The sequence below is a fragment of the Dermochelys coriacea genome, chromosome 2 (assembly GCF_009764565.3).
Source record: "Dermochelys coriacea isolate rDerCor1 chromosome 2, rDerCor1.pri.v4, whole genome shotgun sequence".
Lineage (NCBI taxonomy): Eukaryota > Metazoa > Chordata > Testudines > Dermochelyidae > Dermochelys > Dermochelys coriacea.
This window is the reverse complement of record NC_050069.1, coordinates 224,463,856-224,484,654: the sequence shown is the minus strand read 5'-3', so window position 1 is coordinate 224,484,654 and position 20,799 is coordinate 224,463,856. Positions and strand designations below refer to the sequence as shown.

The 20,799-nt window shown below is 38.9% G+C and overlaps 1 protein-coding gene across 1 annotated transcript in view; it reads right to left on the bottom strand.

The window, feature by feature from the left end:
- CALCR (calcitonin receptor) overlaps window positions 1-20,799 on the bottom strand; it is a 269,917-nt gene that overhangs the window by 76,939 nt on the left and 172,179 nt on the right. The window contains exons 5-6 of the mRNA XM_038392848.2: window positions 19,665-19,777; window positions 14,503-14,594 (exon numbers count right to left, since the gene is read on the bottom strand). Coding sequence (XP_038248776.1) covers window positions 14,503-14,594; window positions 19,665-19,777 — 205 coding nt within the window. The remainder of the gene's footprint in view (window positions 1-14,502; window positions 14,595-19,664; window positions 19,778-20,799) is intronic.

Genomic DNA, 20,799 nt, shown 5'->3' with positions numbered 1-20,799 from the left:
TTCTTGTGATATGCTCTCACAAGCTTTTTTACACAGTAGGCTGGCAGCTGCTCGCTGTACTAGTTGTAGTTTTACTGCCATTAATTCTGAAGAATTTCTGAAGTGCCTCTTCCTGTTTTCTAATGATAATCATTTTAATGATCATTTCTGTGACTTAAAACTGGGTCTCGGTGATGAAGTAACCAATGGAGATTCCAGATAGCATTAATGCTTTGCACTTACACTGTAGTACACTTCATCCAAGGATTTTGAAGTACTTCACAAACACTAATTAATTAAGGCTCAGGAAACTTCTGTGAGCTAGTTAAATACACATCTGAGAGATGGCTATACCAGCGCAGAGAAGTCAAATGGATATGCAAGGTTGGAAAGTGGGTCAGTCAAAGAGCTATCATTAGAAACAAGGAGTCCTGATTCCCAGTCCTGTGCCCTAGGCATTAGAAATGTTGCTTCTTCCCTTAATATCTTGATGAATTTGTTGGTATTATTACCATCATACCTATGCACAGATCACCACAACCCTCCCAAACCCCTTCCCCAAACAGATAATAAAATACAACTGCAGTAGAAACTATACAGATGTCAACATGTGCCCACTGTAACTACTCAATTGCTAGAAATGTCATCTTTTCTAAGGCCTTGTTTATATTACTGCAGTAAGTTAACCTAACTCCAGTTACGTGAATAACGTAGTTTAGGTTGAATTACCGCACTGTGTCAATGGGAGACACTCTCCTGTTGACTTCCCTTACTCTTCTCAGAGTGCATTGATTGCAGCAGTGCCGACCTACTGGTAAGTAAAGACTAGCCCTAAGAGAAGGAGAATACTGTGGCAGTGATGGATACCATTGTAAGCTAACTGTTAGCAAATGTGGACTTTAATGGTAACCGACAACTCTGGTGGTATTAGAGGGCTAGGATGACATGAACAAGTAGTTGTAACATTATGTTCCTGAAGGGCACTAAATATTTAATGTAAAAAAGAAAGATTACTTGTGCCCTAGGTAATTTCAAGTGGCACATTAAGATAATGCTTTGTTGAACAGAATGATGGTGTTTTGCTCAGGGACAGTACTTGGTGTACTTAAAAGACCTTAATAAACAATGTTTATCGTTTTATTTTGTATTGTTTGTAAGTTTGAAACACTTTTTCTTCTTCCTCACCTAATTTTGCCTTTTTTTTTGTACAAACACTGATTTTTTCACCATAGTTTTGAAATGCAGAGAATTGAGGAATGAACTTAAACTAACAACAACTTACATTTATATAGTATCCTGTCATACCAAATCAGCTTTGATTTTGCATTGATTGATGTCTGCACAGAATGAAGAACAGATGGCCGTAACTGGTCTGGGCTTCAGCCCTTTTGCATTGCTCCAATGGCACAAAGAGGTCAGAAAGCTGATTTATATCAACTAGGAATTTCCCTGGTGTGGGAGAATTCCCAGGTAATATAGCTGGCTTTATACAGCTCACTCTCCTGGCTACGATATAGGGGAAGAGTTCAAGGAGGGAGCTGCCATGGCCAGAGTGTACTTCTTTCTCCCTACAGCCACCTGTGGAATGGCCTCTTGAGGCCTGTGGCAACTCTGCCTAATTTAAAATAACCCTAAGTCTTCTACCAGGGCCTGGACTAGCCCCTAGAAGTCCTGGGGAGCAGGAGAACACAAAAGTGGCATAAAAAAAGCTCTGACAAAGCAGTAGCTCTGAGCCAGTGTGTTTGTACATGAACTACTGCTGCTGATACAGACCTGAGGAAAAATGTGTATGGAGAATTTGTAAGGTTCACAGAGATAGTGGCTATTGCTTTAAAAATAAAAATGGATGAATCTGTAGTTTAATTTTGAAAGGCTTCCCCCAGGCACAATGGCACAGGCTCAAAGTAGGCTCAACTTTTTGGTCCTAGACCTTTTATACTACCTTTTAGCTAGGGTACTTTCATTCTTTTAAGCAAAGGTTCACATAGCTTATTTACAGAGCAGCACAAAGATCCTAGAAGATTTTAAGATCAAAAAAGACCAGGCATGAAACTGTACCTTGTGTGATTTTCCATGATTCCTTATCTTCCTGGCTGACTAAATGAAGTAATTGAACTAGTGTATTGAAAAGTGCTTTGTTTTAAGTTACTGGAGTGATATAAAGAAACAGGTGGAAATCAATGAAATTTTGTGCTTTCAAAATTGGAAATTTTAGTTCAGAGAAGCATTAGCTTGGGAAATAGAAATGCTGTTGAACAGGGGCCTCATCAACCATTCCTTCTTATTGAACTGTAAACTCTTGTTGAAGACAAGGCACATAAGAAATGAATGATTAGATCCTGCATTATATATCATGGTGGAGGAGGGAAAGAGTTCTTGAAGATCACAGGTTTATTTACTGTGGTTAGTCAGAACTTGCAAAATCAAGTTGGTGATTTGGTTAGATTTGATTCTCCAACTGGCAAATTTTGGATTTGTTTTTTTTTTTTAACTAGAAATCCTGGGATACATAAAAATCACAGAGTAATTGAGAGCAGTGTATGCAGATCATGTCCTTTCCCTCTCACTGAGGTAATAAAATAATTTGAAATCGCTGGATGTTTTCTGTTGGAGATAAAATCCTGTATACCTTATTGTGCAAGTAAGAACTTCAATGGAACTAGTCCCCTGGGTTAAGATAGGATTTTGGGTTTTCTATATAAAATGGCATGTCCTGGAGTCTAAAATGAAAAAGCCTTATATATAAGGCTTATATAATATTGGTATCTCACTTTAGTTTGGTATGTTATATAAATGAACATGCTCTTGTGGGGGTTGGAACGCTGAAGTTCACTCCTACATACAACAGGATAATTACAGTTGTCTTTAGGACAGAAAAGAAAAGAAGCTAACAGTGAAAGCAATTTACAATCATGGTGGTGTGGTGAGTGAGGAGACTATGTTAGATTCTGAGTCATTTTGCTGGCAAATCAATTTAAGACAAAACACACTAACGCCACACTCCTACAACTCATATACATTAGTGCTGCCTTGCAAAATTGTCAAAAATTTACCAGGCACAAAATCTTATCATCCATGTTATCTGAGGATAATGGTACCAAAAAGACTAATTATATTTTAGTTATTTATTAAGGCCTTGATCCTGCAAACACGTATGCACATGCTTAACTTAACTACTGTGAGTAGTCCTTTGAAGTAAACTAAACTAAACTAAAAATAGTCAAGTTAAACAAAGCACAGCATGGGATTGTCTGCAACAGCAGGAGACTGGATTCAATAAAGGAGATTCCTTCCAGTCCTATGTTCTATGTTCACAGAATCAAATTGGGACCTTAAAAAAACTGGTCTCCCAGGATGAGTGGGAGAGTAGAATTTTGTGACGCTGCATTAGAAAGTTAAAGAATAGACAAATGCCTATTGGCCTTCATATGAGCCGCTGTTCATAACTATAAGAGAGAGGAATCTTGCCCTATCACAAAAGTGCCAGTAAAGTGAATACTACACAAAATACTGAGCAGTTTTTCTCATAGTAAATACTGTTTTCATACCCATGTTCCTTCTCAGCTCTCCTTTAATACCTTTGTCTGAATTTTGTAAAACAAATTCAAAGTTTAGTCACGTTGGAATTGGATAAGAATTTGCAAATTCAAACAAAGTGTTTTTTTTCTTATATATCTTTATAGATTCATAGATACTAAGGTCAGAAGGGACCATTCTGATCATCTAGTCCGACCTCCTGCACAGTGCAGGCCACAGAATCTCACCCACCCACTCCTATGAAAAACCTCACCCATGTCTGAGCTATTGAAGTCCTTAAATCATGGTTTAAAGACTTCAAGGAGCAGAGAAGCCTCCCTCAAGTCAACCATGCCCCATGCTACAGAGGAAGGCGAAAAACCTCCAGGGCCTCTCCAATCTGCCCTGGAGGAAAATTCCTTCCCGACCCCAAATATGGCAATCAGCTAAACCCTGAGCATACGCGCAAGATTCACCAGCCAGATACTACAGAAAATTTTTTCCTGGGTAACTCAGATCCCATCCATCTAATATCCCATCTCAGGGGATTTGGCCTATTTACCCTGAATATTTAAAGATCAATGACTTACCAAAATCTCATTATCCCATCATACCATCTCCTCCATAAACTTATCAAGTAGAATCTTAAAACCAGATTGATCTTTTGCCCCCACTGCTTCCCTTGGAAGGCTATTCCAAAACTTCACTCCTCTGATGGTTAAAAACCTTCGTCTGATTTCAAGTCTAAACTTCCTGGTGGCCAGTTTATACCCATTTGTTCTTGTGTCCACATTGGTGCTGAGCTGAAATAATTCCTCTCCCTCTCCTGTATTTATCCCTCTGATATATTTATAGAGAGCAATCATATCTCCCCTCAACCTTCTTTTAGTTAGGCTAAACAAGCCAAGCTCCTTAAGTCTCCTTTCATAAGACAAGTTTTCCATTCTTCAGATCATCCTAGTAGCCCTTCTCTGTACCTGCTCCAGTTTGAATTCATCCTTTTTAAACATGGGAGACCAGAACTGCACACAGTATTCTAGGTGAGGTCTCACCAGTGCCTTGTATAACGGTACTAAAACCTCCTTATCCCTACTGGAAATGCCTCTGCTGATGCATCCCAAAACCGCATTAGCTTTTTTCACAGCCATATCACATTGGCAGCTCATAGTCATCCTATGATCAACCAATACTCCAAGGTCCTTCTCCTCTTCCGTTACTTTTAATTGATGCGTCCCCAACTTATAGCTAAAATTCTTGTTATTAATCCCTAAATGCATAACCTTACACTTCTCACTATTAAATTTCATCCTATTACTATTACTCCAGTTTACAAGGTCATCCAGATCCTCCTGTATAATATCCCGATCCTTCTCCGAATTGGCAATACCTCCCAGCTTTGTATCATCTGCAAACTTTATTAGCACACTCCCACTTTTTGTGCCAAGGTCAGTAATAAAAAGATTAAATAAGATTGGTCCCAAAACCGATCCCTGAGGAACTCCACTGGTAACCTCCCTCCAACCTGACAGTTCGCCTTTCAGTAGGACCCGTTGCAGTCTCCCCTTTAACCAATTCCTTATCCACCTTTTGATGTTCATATTGATCCCCATCTTCTCCAATTTAACTAATAATTCCCCATGTGGCACGGTATCAAATGCCTTACTGAAATCTAGGTAAATTAGATCAACTGCATTTCCTTTATCTAAAAAATCTGTTACCTTTTCAAAAAAGGAGATTAGGTTGGTTTGGCACAATCTACCTTTTGTAAAACCATGTTGCATTTTGTCCCATTTACCATTGACTTCAATGTCCTTAACTAATTTCTCCTTCAAAATTTTTTCCAGGACCTTGCATACTACAGATGTCAAACTAACTGGCCTGTAGTTACCCGGATCACTTTTTTTTCCTTTCTTAAAAATAGGAACTATATTAGCAATTCTCCAATCATTCGGTACTACTCCTGAGTTTACAGATTCATTAAAAATTCTTGCTAATGGGCTTGCAATTTCAGGTGCCAATTCCTTTAATATTCTTGGATGAAGATTATCTGGGCCCCCCGATTTAGTCCCATTAAGCTGTTTCAGTTTTGCTTCTACCTCAGATATGGTAATATCTACCTCTGTATCCTCATTCCCATTTGTCATGCTACCATTATCCCTAAGATCCTCTTTAGCCTTATTAAAGACTGAGGCAAAGTATTTGTTTAGATATTGGGCCATGCCTAGATTATCTTTAACCTCCACTCCATCCACAGTGTTAAGCGGCCCCACTTCTTCTTTCTTAGTTTTCTTCTTATTTATATGGCTATAGAACCTTTTACTATTGGTTTTAATTCCCTTTGCAAGGTCCAACTCTATTCGACTTTTAGCCTGTCTCACTTTATCCCCACATGTTCTGACCTCAATTAGGTAGCTTTCCTTGCTGATCCCTCCCATCTTCCACTCCCTGTATGCTTTCTGCTTCTTCTTAATCACCTCTCTAAGATGCTTGCTCATCCAGCTTGGTCTACAACTCCTTCCTATGAATTTTTTCCCCTTTCTTGGGATACAGGCTTCCGATAGCTTCTGCAGCTTTGATTTAAAGTAATCCCAGGCCTCCTCTACCTTTAGACCCACAAGTTCTTCAGTCCAATCCACTTCCCTAACTAATTTCCTTAATTTTTGAAAGTCAGCCCTTTTGAAATCAAAAACCCTAGTTGCAGATTTATTTTTGTTAATCCTTCCATTTAGTTTGAACTGAATTAGCTCATGATCACTTGAACCAAGATTGTCCCCTACAACCATTTCTTCTTTGAGGTCCTCGCTACTCACCAAAATTAAATCTAAAATTGCATCCCCTCTAGTCGGTTCAACAACTACTTGATGAAGGAATCCATCAGCTATCGCATCTAGGAAAATCTGAGCCCTATTATTATTACTAGTACTGGTCCTCCAGTCTATATCTGGGAAGTTAAAGTCTCCCATGATCATGCAGTTTCCATTAGTATTTACTTTATTAAAGACATTAAAAAGGGCTCTATCCATATCCAAATTAGATCCCGGAGGTCTATAGCACACCCCAAGCACTATCGTAGGAGAGGCTTTACTAGTTTTCTTCCCCAATGTAATTTTTGCCCAGATGGACTCTGTCTTATCCATTGCATCGCTTCTTATTTCTTTACATTCTACCTCATCATTGATATACAATGCTACTCCACCACCTTTACCTTTGTTTCTGTCTTTCCTAAACAGCACATACCCTTCAATACCTGTAGTCCAGTCATGACTACTATTCCACCATGTTTCTGTTATCCCTATAATGTCTGGTTTCACTTCCTGCACCAGTAGCTCTAGTTCCTCCATTTTGTTACCTAGGCTCCTCGCATTGGTGTACAAACATCTTCATTTTTGCTGTTTGGCCTCGCTCACATTTTGTACCCTATTAGGCACAGTCATTCTACAGCCAGTATAACCTATTAGACTAGCATCCACACCGCCCTCGTTCCTTATATACATTCTCCTACCCACGGCTGTATCCTTTCTTACTTCGTCTTCTTCCCTCTCAATGCTAAAATCTGGCGTGGAGATTTCCTGGACATCTCCCATCCATCTCCCCCTAATTCCTAGTTTAAAGCTCTCTTTATCAGTTGTGCCAGTCTCGATCCTAGAAGTCTATTTCCTTCCCTACTCAGATGAAGTCCATCCCGAGAGAACTGTCCTCTGTCCGTGAATGCCTCCCAGTGGCCATACATCCCAAAGCCCTCCTTATAGCACCACTGCCTAAGCCATCTGATGACAGTCATAATCTTGTCACACCTTTGTTGCCCTTCTCTAGGAACAGGAAGGATCCCACTAAAGATCACCTGAGCCTCAATTTCCTTAAGCGTCTTCCCCAGCCTAGCATAGTCTCCCTTAATACTTTCCAGCGAGAATCTAGCCGTATCATTTGTTCCCACATGAAGGATAATTAGGAGATTCTTTCCTGTTCCCTTTAGGATCCTTTTCAACCTGAGGTCTACATCCCGTATCTTAGCACCCGGAAGACAGCACACCCTTCTATTCTCTGGATTAGCTCTAGTTACAGGCCTGTCTATTCTTCTCAATAAAGAGTCCCCGATCACATAGACCTGCCTTTTCCTGGTGACGGTGCTATTCTCCAGTCTCTCCCCTGTTCCCTCTGGCTGCAAGTTCTTTCCATTCCTATTTTCCCTTATAATCTTCTTCAACCCCTCCTGTATCCTCCTGGGGCTCATATTTGGTGTAGTCTCCCTTGACTCTTCCGCTTTTCTTATAGGACTAGCCTCTCTTCTCTTCTTCCTTACCCTTCCACCTTCAACAAGTACCTGCTGAGCCCCTTCTTCATTTTCCAACTCTGCAAACCTATTCCTAAGCTCTATTTCTCCTTCACTAGCCCGTCTTTTCCTCTGCCTGGTTCTTTTAGTAACATGTTTCCACTGACTACTTTCCTCACCCAGTCTCCCCTCAGAGTTCCCCAGTCCTACTTCCATCCGTGAGTCTGAGCTTTTCCCTTCAGATACCTCATATCTTTGCTCCATCATCTGCTCAAACCCCTTCCTAAACTCAACGAGACTTTCCACCTGCATCTCCAAACCTCGGATCTTTTCCTCCATCAGCTCTATCAGACTCTATCAGATCATTTCATGCAGAAAAAACTCTTACCGGTTCCCCCCTCCAGGATCATGTACATATCACAGCTTCCACATCCAGTCATCCTCAATGTGTCTTCCACTACAGGAGTCACTCCCACAGCTGCCTCTGTATCTGTCATCTCCTTCCCACCTAAATCCTGTTAATCTGGGCAACACAAGCCACACCAAAAAGACCACCCCCCCATCAAAAGCAAACCCCAAACAAGCACCACAATACAAACTCCCACTCAAACTCCCCTGTTTAGAGCTCTGTTTGCTAGCTCCTGTGCCGCTGCAGCTGTCTGTGCCGCTTCACGACTGGCTGGCTACCTTTATAGGACCCCTAGTCAGAAGCCCCACCCCCTAAGCAAGGCTCAGCTGTTCTCCCAGCACAAAGCCCCTACACACACACAAATACTATTTATAATTCTATTAGTATGTCTATTAGACTCAGGGCCATATTCTCAGCTAGGGGCATAGCTCCAAAGATCTCAAAGAAGATAAGTTGATTTATACTAGCTGAGGAGCTGACCCATATGCTTTGGATATTGCCAATATATATGCAGGTGAAATTTGGATTAAAGAAATACAAACAAAATTAACACATTTTAAATTGAGCACAATTTTATCTAAAAGAAACAGTTTTCTCCCTTGTACACCTCTAACTTCTATCCTTCTAACGTACCTACCCTTCATCAAGCTGTCTAGAAGCCGTAAACAAAGGTAAGGGACACACATCTAAGATTAGATCTTTAGCTGTGTAGAACTATTGCCTTGCTACCAATGTATTTCAAATCACTGCCATCAATCATTAAATAGTCCATGCCCAGTGGGTCGGTCTCTCTCTCATAAACAAAACTACTCTATCTTTCTATCCCTCCTCCACTCCTGTCTCTTCACTGATTAAACTACCATCTCATCTTCAACCTGATTTTGTTTTACAGATTTGGAGAGAAAGATTTTTTCTTTTTGACCTACTCTCCCAACAGAACTTCCTTGACTGCTTCCAAATTGGCTTTCAATCACTTCCCAGTACTAAAAATACTGAAAATGATATGGCACCTTGTCACACCAAATCATCCTGGTTTGTGCACCAGCATAACTAATGGATGGTTTGTTTTAGCCTGACGTGAATTTTTAAGACTAAATTATCTTCTCGAAATAAATATGGGTTTATAATAAAAAGTGGGCAGATTTTTAATTACTACTGATTGTCATTATTGTGCAATTACTCTCTTATGTACTGTATAAGAACCTTTTTAGAGAAAAAGATGTTTGTCATATTTCCTGTTTTCCATACTCTTGAAGTCTTCTATACATATGTTTCAGAGTAGCAGCTGTGTTAGTCTGTATTCGCAAAAAGAAAAGGAGTACTTGTGGCACCTTAGAGACTAACAAATTTATTTGAGCATAAGCTTTCGTGAGCTACAGCTCACTTCATCGGATGCATTTGGTGGAAAATACAGTGGGGAGATTTATATACACACACAGAGATCATGAAACAATGGGTTTATTATACACACTGTAAGAAGAGTGATCACTTAAGATGAGCTATTACCAGCAGGAGGCGGGGAAGGGGGTGGGGAAAGGAGGAAAACCTTTTATGGTGATAATCAAGGTGGGCCATTTCCAGCAGTTAACAAGAACGTCTGAGGAACAGTGAGGGGGGGGGGAGAAATAACATGGGGGAAATAGTTTTACTTTGTGTAATGACCCATCCACTCTCAGTCTCTATTCAAAGCTCATGAAAGCTTATGCTCAAATAAATTTGTTAGTCTCTAAGGTGCCACAAGTACTCCTTTTCTTTTTGCGAATACAGACTAACACTGCTGCTATCTGAAACTTAAAATGAGCTATTACCAGCAGGAAGGAGTGGGGGGGGGAGGAGAAAACCCGAGAACACTTCAGTCTCTCCGGTCACTCGATTACAGACCTGAGAATGGCTATCCTTCAACAAAAAAACTTCAAAAACAGACTCCAACAGACTGCTGAATTGGAATTAATTTGCAAACTGGATACAATTAACTTAGGCTTGAATAGAGACTCACCTGGTGTTGACTGGTATAGTATCAGCTGTGGACCTGGTCCCTAACCCCAGAAGTTTTTTTAAAACTTGTCTGTGTCATTCCTTCTGTTTTGTCAGTGCTGCAGGTTTAGTTTATTATAGAATGATGAAAGCAAGTACTGTACTAATGTTGCTTAACAACAACACGTCTGGTGTAAATCAGCATAGCTTCAGTGACATCAGTGCAGATTTACCCCAGATGAGGATCTTCCCCAATGATTCATCTTTATGTTTGAACATTTTCCTTGTAATTTGCATTCACATGTGTGCGTGCTCTCTCTTTTTCCCTCTCTCTCACACACACAAGCACAACAGCTGCCATTAAGAAGTCATCACTGACCAAGAGTTACCATACATTGGTATCTATGATACTCTAAATACAATGAAAAGTTAGTAAGAACAAATTGGGGACTTAAACTGTTAAAAATACTGTTTTTTAGTTAGGGTGACGACTAGGGCTGTCAATTAATTGCAGTTAGCTGACACAATTAACTCAAAAAAATGAATCGCGATTAATCAGTTTTAAATCACACTGTTAAACAATAGAATACCAATTAAATTTCTTAAATATTTTGGATGTTTTTCTACCTTTTCATATATATTGTATTCTGTGTTATAATTGAAATCAAAATGAATATTATTTTTGATTACAAATATTTGCACTGTAAAAATGATAAACAAAAGAAATAGTATTTTTCAATTCACCTCATACAAGTGCTGTAGTCCAATCTCTTTGTCCTGAAAGTGCAACTTAGAAATATTGATTTTTTTTGTTACATAACTGCACTCAAAAACAAAACAATGTAAAACTTCAGAGCCTACAAGTCCACTCAGTCCTACTTCTTGTTCAGCCAATCATTAAGACAAACAAGTTTGCTTACATTTACAGGAGATAATGCTGTCCTCTTCTTATTTTACAATGTCACCAGAAAGTGAGAACAGGCTTTGCATGGCACTTTTGTAGCGGCATTGCAAGGTATTTACATGCCAGATTTGCTAAAGATTCATATGTCCCTTCATGCTTTGGCCACCATTCCAGAGGACATGCTTCCATGCTCATGACGCTCATTAAAAAAAATAATGTGTTAATTAAATTTGTGACTGAATTCCTTGGGGGAGAATTGTATGTCCCCTGTTCTGTTTTACCCACATTCTGCCATATATTTCACGTTATAGCAGTCTCAGATGATGACCCAACACATGCTGTTTATTTTAGGAACACTTTCACTGCAGATTTGACAAAATGCAAACAAGATACCAATGTGAGATTTCTAAAGAAAGCTACAGCACTTGACCCAAGGTTTAAGAATCTGAAGTGCCTTCCAAAATCTGAGAGGGAGGCGCTGTGGAGCATGCTTTCAGAAGTCTTAAAGGAGCAACAACACTCCGATGTGGAAACTACAGAACCCAAACCACCAAAAATAAAATCAACCTTCTGCTGGTGGCATCTGACTCAGATGATGAAAAAGAACATGCGTCGGTCTGCACTGCTTTGGATTGTTATCAAGCAGAATCCGTCATCAGCATGGGTGCATGTCCCCTGCAATGGTGGTTGAAGCATGAACGGACATATGAATCCTTTAGCACATCTGGCACTTAAATATCTTACGACGCCGGCTACAACAGTGCCATGAGAATGCCTGTTCTCACTTTCAGGTGACATTGTAAACAAGAAGAGGGCAGCATTATCTCTTGAAAATGAAAAACTTATTTGTCTGAGCGATTGACTGAACAAGAAGCAGGACTGAGTGGACTTGCAGACTCTAAAATTTTACATTGTTTTATTTTTGAATGCAGTTTTTTTTACATAATTTTACATTTGTAAGTTCCACTTTCATGATAAAGAGATTGCACTATATTAGGTGAATTGAAAAATATTATTTCTTTAGTTTTTTTACAGTGCAAATACTTGAAATAAATAAAATATAAAGTGAGCACTGTACACAATGTATTCTGTATTGTAATTGAAATCAATATATTTGAAAATGTAGAAAACATCCAAAATATTTAAATAAATGGTATTCTATTATTGTTTAATAGTGCGATTAATTGCTTGATTAATCATGATGGATTTTTTTTAATCGTGTGATTAATCACGATTAATTTTTTTAATCACTTGACAGCCCTAGTGACTACCATTTCTCTTTACTGAAAACAGCAGGCTCTATTCTGTCCTCCAATACCCCTATACTACTCTCACTGAAGTTAATGGAAATTGTGAATATATATCTGAAGCAGAATTGAACCCAGGGAGGTACCTCTGCTACTTCGACAGAGATACTTCATAAAAAGCTATATGCAGACTTATACTGTGAAGTATACAATATTATTGTCCTAATTAAGCTGCTATACAGATCCTGCAAATATTTTTATGAACATCAAGACCTTTTCAAACTCCTTCAACAAGATCTCACTTTATAACCTCCAGTAGGATTCTGAGGATGATTACACCCTATGCAATTTGTTTCAGGTTCACTGGGTTTCTGGTCCATGGCCCAGATCAGCAATTGATGAGGAGTATTATACAACTGAGGTCAGAGAATGGTGGACCCCAAATTATAACCCAGTAGGATCCTTTGGTATTATAATAGCTACCAGCATACTCAAAGAGTCAATAGGCAACTGGTGAATCAGTGAGGCCTAATGAATCCCCAGTCACCCTACCATTCCACTGGCCACACCTCGGATGCCAACCATAGAGAGGGTAGTGATATATGATCCAGGCTATATACACTACTGAAAGATCCCTCTACATTGGAGAGATCCTCCTGCGATCAGGTACTTTAAGATTACTTGGCATAAGAACTGGGCATATAAATTTCTTCCTGTATTATCAGGAACAATGCCCTGGAGGAATTCCACCATGATTTCAAGAAATTTCCATCTCACCATCAACCTCAGCCTGGACCAGTCCATACAAGAGATCCACTTCCTGGACACTACGGTGCTAATAAGCGATGGTCACATAAACACCACTCTATACCGGAAACCTACTGACCGCTATTCCTACCTACATGCCTCCAGCTTTCATCCAGACCACACCACACGATCCATTGTCTACAGCCAAGCTCTACGATACAACCGCATTTGCTCCAACCGCTCAGACAGAGACAAACACCTACAAGATCTCTATCAAGCGTTCTTACAACTACAATACCCACCTGCTGAAGTGAAGAAACAGATTGACAGAGCCAGAAGAGTCCCCAGAAGTCACCTACTACAGGACAGGCCCAACAAAGAAAATAACAGAACGCCACTAGCCATCACCTTCGGCCCCCAACTAAAACCTCTCCAACGCATCATCAAGGATCTACAACATATCCTGAAGGACGACTCATCACTCTCACAGATCTTGGGAGACAGGCCAGTCCTTGCTTACAGACAGCCCCCAACCTGAAGCAAATACTCACCAGCAATCATACACCACACAACAGAACCACTAACTCAGGAACCTATCCTTGCAACAAAGCCTGTTGCCAACTGTGTCCACATATCTATTCAGGGGACACCATCATAGGGCCTAATCACATCAGCCACACCATCAGAGGCTCGTTTACATGCACATCTACAATGTGATATATGCCATCATGTGCCAGCAATGCCCCTCTGCAATGTACATTGGTCAAACCGGACAGTCTCTACGTAAAAGAATAAATGGACACAAATCAGACGTCAAGAATTATAACATTCAAAAACCAGTTGGAGAACACTTCATTCTCTTTGGTCACTCGATTACAGACCTAAAAGTTGCAATACTTCAACAAAAAAACTTCAAAAAAAGACTCCAACGAGAGACTGCTGAATTGGAATTAATTTGCAAACTGGATACAATTAACTTAGGCTTGAATAGACTGGGAATGGATGGGTCATTACACAAAGTAAAACTATTTCCCCATGTTTATTTCTTCCCCCACTGTTCCTCAAACATTTTTGTCAACTGCTGGAAATGGCCCACCTTGATTATCACTACAAAAGGTCCCCCCCACCCGCTCTCCTGCTGGTAATAGCTCACCTTAAGTGATCTCTCTGGTTATAGTGTGTATGGTAATACCCATTGTTTCATGTTCTCTGTGTGTGTATATAAATCTCCCCACTGTATTTTCCACCGAATGCATCCGATGAAGTGAGCTGTAGCTCACGAAAGCTTATGCTCAATAAATTTGTTAAGTCTCTAAGGTGCCACAAGTCTTCCTTTTCTTTTGGCGAATACAGACTAACACGGCTGCTACTCTGAAACCTGTATTCTCACAAACACTCCTAGCATTTGGTAATATGTCAGAGAAGAAAAAAAGCAGAAGCTGAAAAAAACACTTACTTGAAATAGAAGAAAATCCCCAGGGAAATCAACAGTGAAGTTATAGACAAAGCATGGCCTACTATAGCCATATAATAAAGAATGAATGCCATCTGGAATAAAAAAAAAAACATGAAAAACTAGCAAGGAGCAATTTAATTCTTATCGTGCACAAGAATTTGCAAAACCAGCCAAACAATTTTGATTTATTTTGATTTAGAAGCTTATTTGAAGATACTCCTGAAACATTCACAATACATTAAAAGGCATGACCAAAGAGATGAGATTAAGTGTTTTTTTTCACAAGCAGGGTCTGCTTCTTCCCCCTAAAGGCAATGGCAAAATTCCAATTAACTTTAAGGGAAAACAATTAGATTTATTAGAACAAAAAATCAGATCCATATTGCAAACGCCACTCAAAACACATGGCACATTCTTCAAAAAATACTTTGGAAAAACAATTTGTGTTAATTAAACTTCCCAAGTCTGAGTCTCCTCTCACTTACACCAATATGAAGAAGTAAGTCCATGGGACAAATTCTGCTCTCAGGCTGATGTAAATCCAGTGAAACTGCCTGGCCAATAGGCGTTACACCAATCAAAAGCTATTATAAGTGGCAGGAGAAACAGACACCTGGTCAATATCACCAAAATATAAAATAGGCTTATTCATGTTTCATTTGCTGTCAATTTACTAGTGAAACAAAATCACATGCAACAGCACTGGCTATAGAATGCTGCATTATTCAAATGTCATATTTGTTCTTGGCCAAGCCCTTGATTGTCCTTGAGCTATAGAATGATTTCTGGAAACTGGCAGCTGGGAAGGCTCCACTATTACCTTCTTTAATGAAAGGATTGATATTTTAGTAGCGTACTCTGAAAAATCATTTATTAGCTGGTCTGCTAGGCTTCCTTTCTGTCTGGAGATGCTTCATTAGTTCTTCTTTTGTTCCACACAAGAAGTTTCCCTTTTTTGTCTTAAATAATTAAATGAACTCTTTTTAAAGGAATGTCCTCCTCCACAAAATGCTTAAGTACCATACCAGCATTTCAGGCATTGTTTTCCTATTCATCACTGCCCCACTGCCCTCCCTTTTCCTCCTGTGTTTCTGGCAATGTGGGAAGAATTGAGGGAGAAGGGGTGTTTCAACAACACTTTGAGATCACTCATCTTCAGTTAGCATCTAGCTAGCTTCTAATTACCCAGCTTTCTTTAGTCGTGCTGCATGTGATTCTAAATTTATGGGAGTTATGAACACAAAATTTGCAGTTTCATTTAAAAAAAAAAGCAGAAAAATTAGTTCTTTATGGTGCAGGGTTTTTTTTTAAACTACTCAATGCTCTTGCCATTTTACAGTTATGGTGTCAAGTCCTGCTGCCACTGGCTTAAATGGGAGCAGGACTGGGAGTCTTGTTTGTTTGTTTACACTGGAGTCACTTTACACAGTTCTGGACATCTTAGTGGACACAAAGTGGGTGTAAATATAATTGGCCAGATTATTGGTACCTACCAGAGGATTGTATAGTGGCCACAGTGTATATAAGAATCAGCCCATTTGAATGTATAACCTGGAGTTGACTGTTTCTGCATACACAGTAGTGAGGGTGCACTACTTCCACCTCTTTATGTTCCTACACAGTGATCAGCCACAATATGAGTGGAAATGCTAGGCTAGCAGCTCTGGTGATGATAGAAACTCCAGACAGAAGAGGGTAGGATGTAGTGAGGACAAGACAACTTTCTTGACTATCTGATTAGAATACTATTTTTTCATGTATGTTCCTTGTCGTTCCTTGACTGTTTGCTGAAGTTATGTTGTTGCTTTTATGCATGTCCTAGCTAGCACATCTTCATAGCCAGAACTTAGTTTACACAGAAGCCATCCCTAAACTTTTTGATTTGTTGTTACTCTTGTACATCAAGATCGCTATGAACCCACTATAAAATGGAAAAGAACTATGGGTATTAACATACAAATGAAAGTACCAAGTATGTTTGTGTGTGTTTATCCTGAAAGACTGAAACCTGTTCAAACTGTCAAACATTCATTTTAGGGCTATGAAGGCATTTTTAAACAGATTACCTCAAAGTCAGCAATAACATTTGTGATAACACCATAAAAGCATACTGTGTGTTTGTTCATTGCAGATTTCTACAAATAAAACGAAGGCAAATCTGAATGCATTGGACTGTCAAATAATACATCACATGTCTCTGCACAACTGTAACAGCCTCTGCTATGTAGACTAATGAACTGCTATATCCTACAAATATAAAATATTTGGTATCTCCTATTAAATCAGGACATATGTTGAACTGTTCTAGTAACTTTGTATTCCTAAAAACTCCACCTTGTTCTATCTTATCTCCCATTTAGGATTTATAAAGCTTTGTATATAGCTTTTTGTCTTCAGTATGGAATGCTACTAAATGAAATATTTGTGATGGTCACTTTTTTCAACATTTCTTAACTGGAAGGAACACTTTGTTAAAGGTAATCTTAGAAAATAACACCTCTTACTCCAATACTAATGAGATTATCAGTATATACTGGATAGAAGTTTATAAATTAAGCACACTCTTGGTTTAGGAATACATGGATTAAAGGTAAGTGGTCAACTTGGCATAACTATAGAGATGGGATCCTGCTGCAGAAAAATAAAATGGAAAATACAGAAAGAACCTAACATATGCAAAAGTTTCCTTTGTATTTTATCTGCACTTTGGCTGAATTATGTTCAAAATTCTTCTTTTGGAAGGCATGCTTAATAGATAACAGAACTACATTTTTGCCTGTCGGTATTGTGCCAATATCTAGAAAAATGATGTTTTCACAGTCCTTTTATTCAATGCCTTTGGGACCTCAAGTTGTTACTATTACTATAATAGTTGTTACTATAATTGTCTGTGTCACACATAGGTTAACACATTTTACACCAATGGTTCTTTATGGTAAAGAAAAATCATCTCAGATCAGTCCAATAGATCTTTCCAATACACTGTAGAATGGTCTGTTACTAAGTATAACCAGACATTTAGGTAGCTGTTTAGAAAACAAAAACAAATGAGGGTCTGGCTCTTTTCCTTCTCAAATTCCAAGGAGTCATAAATTTACTGTAATCAAAGTTTTCTGTAGCTCCACTCAGATTTCAGAAACGTGTTGATTTTGATAAGCACCTCTAAATTTATATTTTATAAAGCTTTTCCTCACATTTTTTTTAAAGTCATGCTAAGATTTAGCCCACGATAAATACAATCAACAGCTGGAGTTGCTTGTCACAGTAACTTCAAATGAAACATTAAACTGTACCTTCACTAGCATTGAGCAAATAAGTAAAAATAAAAGTCATTTAAAATTATTATTACAAAATTAGTTATATTAACTGATCACAAATTCTTCATCCAGTTATTAGCTCAGCTCTAAGGATGGGTAAATCATTTAAAAATATTATCAAATGGGGGACAAATGTGAAATGTATAGAGTAAATATTTGAAGGCTTATAACAAGATTATAACAGGGTTCAAAAAAAGAACTAGATAAATTCATGGAGAATAGGTCCATCAATGGCTATTAGCCAGGATGGGCAGGGATTGTGTCCCTAGCCTTTGTTTGCCAGAAGCTGGGAATGGGCACCAGGGAATTGAACACTTAATGATTACCTGTTCTCTTCATTCCCTCTGGTACACCAGCCATTGGACACTGTCAGAAGATAGGATACTGGGCTAGATGGACTTTTGGTCGTACTTAGTATGGCCATTCCTAAGTTCTTATGTTTGATCAGCTCTAATCTTTTTCTTGGCTTAGTTATGTCACTGTTTCATGGGATATTTTCCATATCTGGCTAACTATGTCAGTTATGGAGACAGTAGATCCTATAATGTTGATATCTGTCTAGTATAAAATAAAGAGATATGACCAACTCATTTTAGATAGGTAATAAACTGTACTCAGATAGTAAAAATGTTTAGTTTCTATCATCATAGGTAAACTAGAACTAGTTTTGTACCCTGTAGGTGAAATGTTTTATACCATACTAGAAATCCTTTGTGTTATTTAGTTTTCCAACTGCTTTTTTAATGAGAAAAAAATCACCAGATGATCACATTGATGGACAGGATAGAATGAGCCGTTGAAGTAGGTCCGTATAATACATATTTACCTACCATAAATGAATATATTTGAAGTAAAAAAAGTGTCAGAGTACCAAAAACATTTCAAAACTCATTGATGTACTGATGGACATTGATAATTCATTTCAACCTATAGACTTGCTAGAGACCACAAAATTCTGGGTTGAATGTTTTATACAAATAAAATACAATTAAGGGGTTTCTTTAATTTATCATTTTACCATTTTCTGTATTCGCTTTTCCCATATTCTGTATTCATTTTGATTACCATTTCTTTTGGCAAATTCACAGTGGGTATATGATCCAAAATAGTGCTCCCACCCTGCAGATTTATGCATGTGCTTACCGTTGCATATTCTGAGTAGCCCCACTGACTTCAATGGAGCTACTCACCGTGCATAAACAGACATGTGCACGTCTTTACAAGATCAAGGTCTAAATGTTTCCAGAAAAATTACATCTAGTCTGTTTTACAGTATAAGTAATTAACTGTTGTGGAGCACACACAACTCCTAATGAAATTAATTGGTCAGCACCTCTCAGAAACAAGTCCTAACCGGCATGGCACAATATACCATAAAAGCACACTGGATCTACTGTGTCTCTATGATCTCTTGGAGAGATCAACAGTAACACATTGATTCATGGCTTGCAGGGGGTTTGCTCTTTCAGCAAAGACTGACACAAATGAGTGTGCTCATGTGAATAGCCACATTAAATTCAAGGGTTTCCAGGATAAGGGCCTAAGATTGCTATAGTCCACTGAAATATAATAATTATCTAAGAAGCTTTTATTCTGAAGCAACCTCCTTTCCCCACAGAATTCACATGCCAATATATAATTTAAAATATTTGATAAGAACATATACCTTAGTGGCAGTACACAAAAAACCCAAGTAATTGGATCATCTCTTACATTGTCAAGACTCCAGCTAATCTGCGATATTCTGGCTAAACTTTAGATCATATAAATTTATCACAGATAATATGCTGTTGGCCCAGCTCAATATCAGTCTCAGAAAATATTGAAATGCTAATCAGAGCCTACCTTCAATTTCTCAGAGGTGAAGGAGTTACACAGTGTATAGTTGGACCAAGTCCGATTGCTCTCTGGATGTCGGAACCAATTTCCTGTTTCATCACAGTATTTTGAAGCCCTTTCTGTCAACAAAATACAAGTGTTACTATTTTAGTGCATGAACATTACAAAAATCCCAGCTTCATTTAGATGCAATAAATTATGCAATAACTCAATATGAAAAGGCAGTTGAAAATTGTTCGTGTGTGAGAGCAATGCCAAAACCTGCTAACTGAACAATGCCAGAATACCTGGATGCTCATTCACAAACACACACATACCTTGTCTTTGCACATCCTGGTATGTTCACACATTCTCAGTTTTCATGCCCAACTGTGCTTGCATGTAGTTTGTTGGTGCAAGGAGTTTTTGAAAACCTGACCTTTAGGGGAAGAGCCTGACACCTGACAGGCATAAAAGGACTGAACTTGCTAGCAGAGCTTCAAGAAAGGGGAGTGAGGGGCATCTGACTCTGGAGAAGCCATACATGGGAATCTTTACCCCTTGCAATTTATGAATCAGCACTGAGTTCCTCTCTCCAAGGCAGTGCCGTGAGGCCACAGGTGGGACTAGTAGGCCGATAAACTATATGGCTAAAAACACAGGCAAAAAAAGCAATGGGGAGTGGGAACAAAGCAAATAATGTCTTCTGTCACAGCCCATGAACTACAGTAGTGGCTATGGAGTCACTGTGCTGGCAGAGTGTGTGTGTGTGTGTTTGCGCGCATGCGCATGAGAGAGAGAGAGAATTCTGTACTCTCTCTCTTTAAGCCCCAAACTCACTGAAGTCAATGGGAGTTTTGCCTGCAATGAGACTTTAAGATTGGTCACACCACCGGTGAAAACTTCAGCAAGTAGGTATCCTGGTGATTTATAAAAATCTAGGGTGGACAGAGGCTATAGCGAACAGTCCATAGCTTCAGTTTCATTTGAAATAGTGACAAGCAGTGTCTGTTTAGTTAATTTACTGCGTGTAGGGATCCTGTCCACATGTGTACATAGTCTCAACTACTGAGTGTTGAGCACTCCAGCTTGATTTTCCAGCATCATAGCCTTGGCTTGAAGTGGTTTCCATTACATATAGGATTCACAGTTTGATTCAATG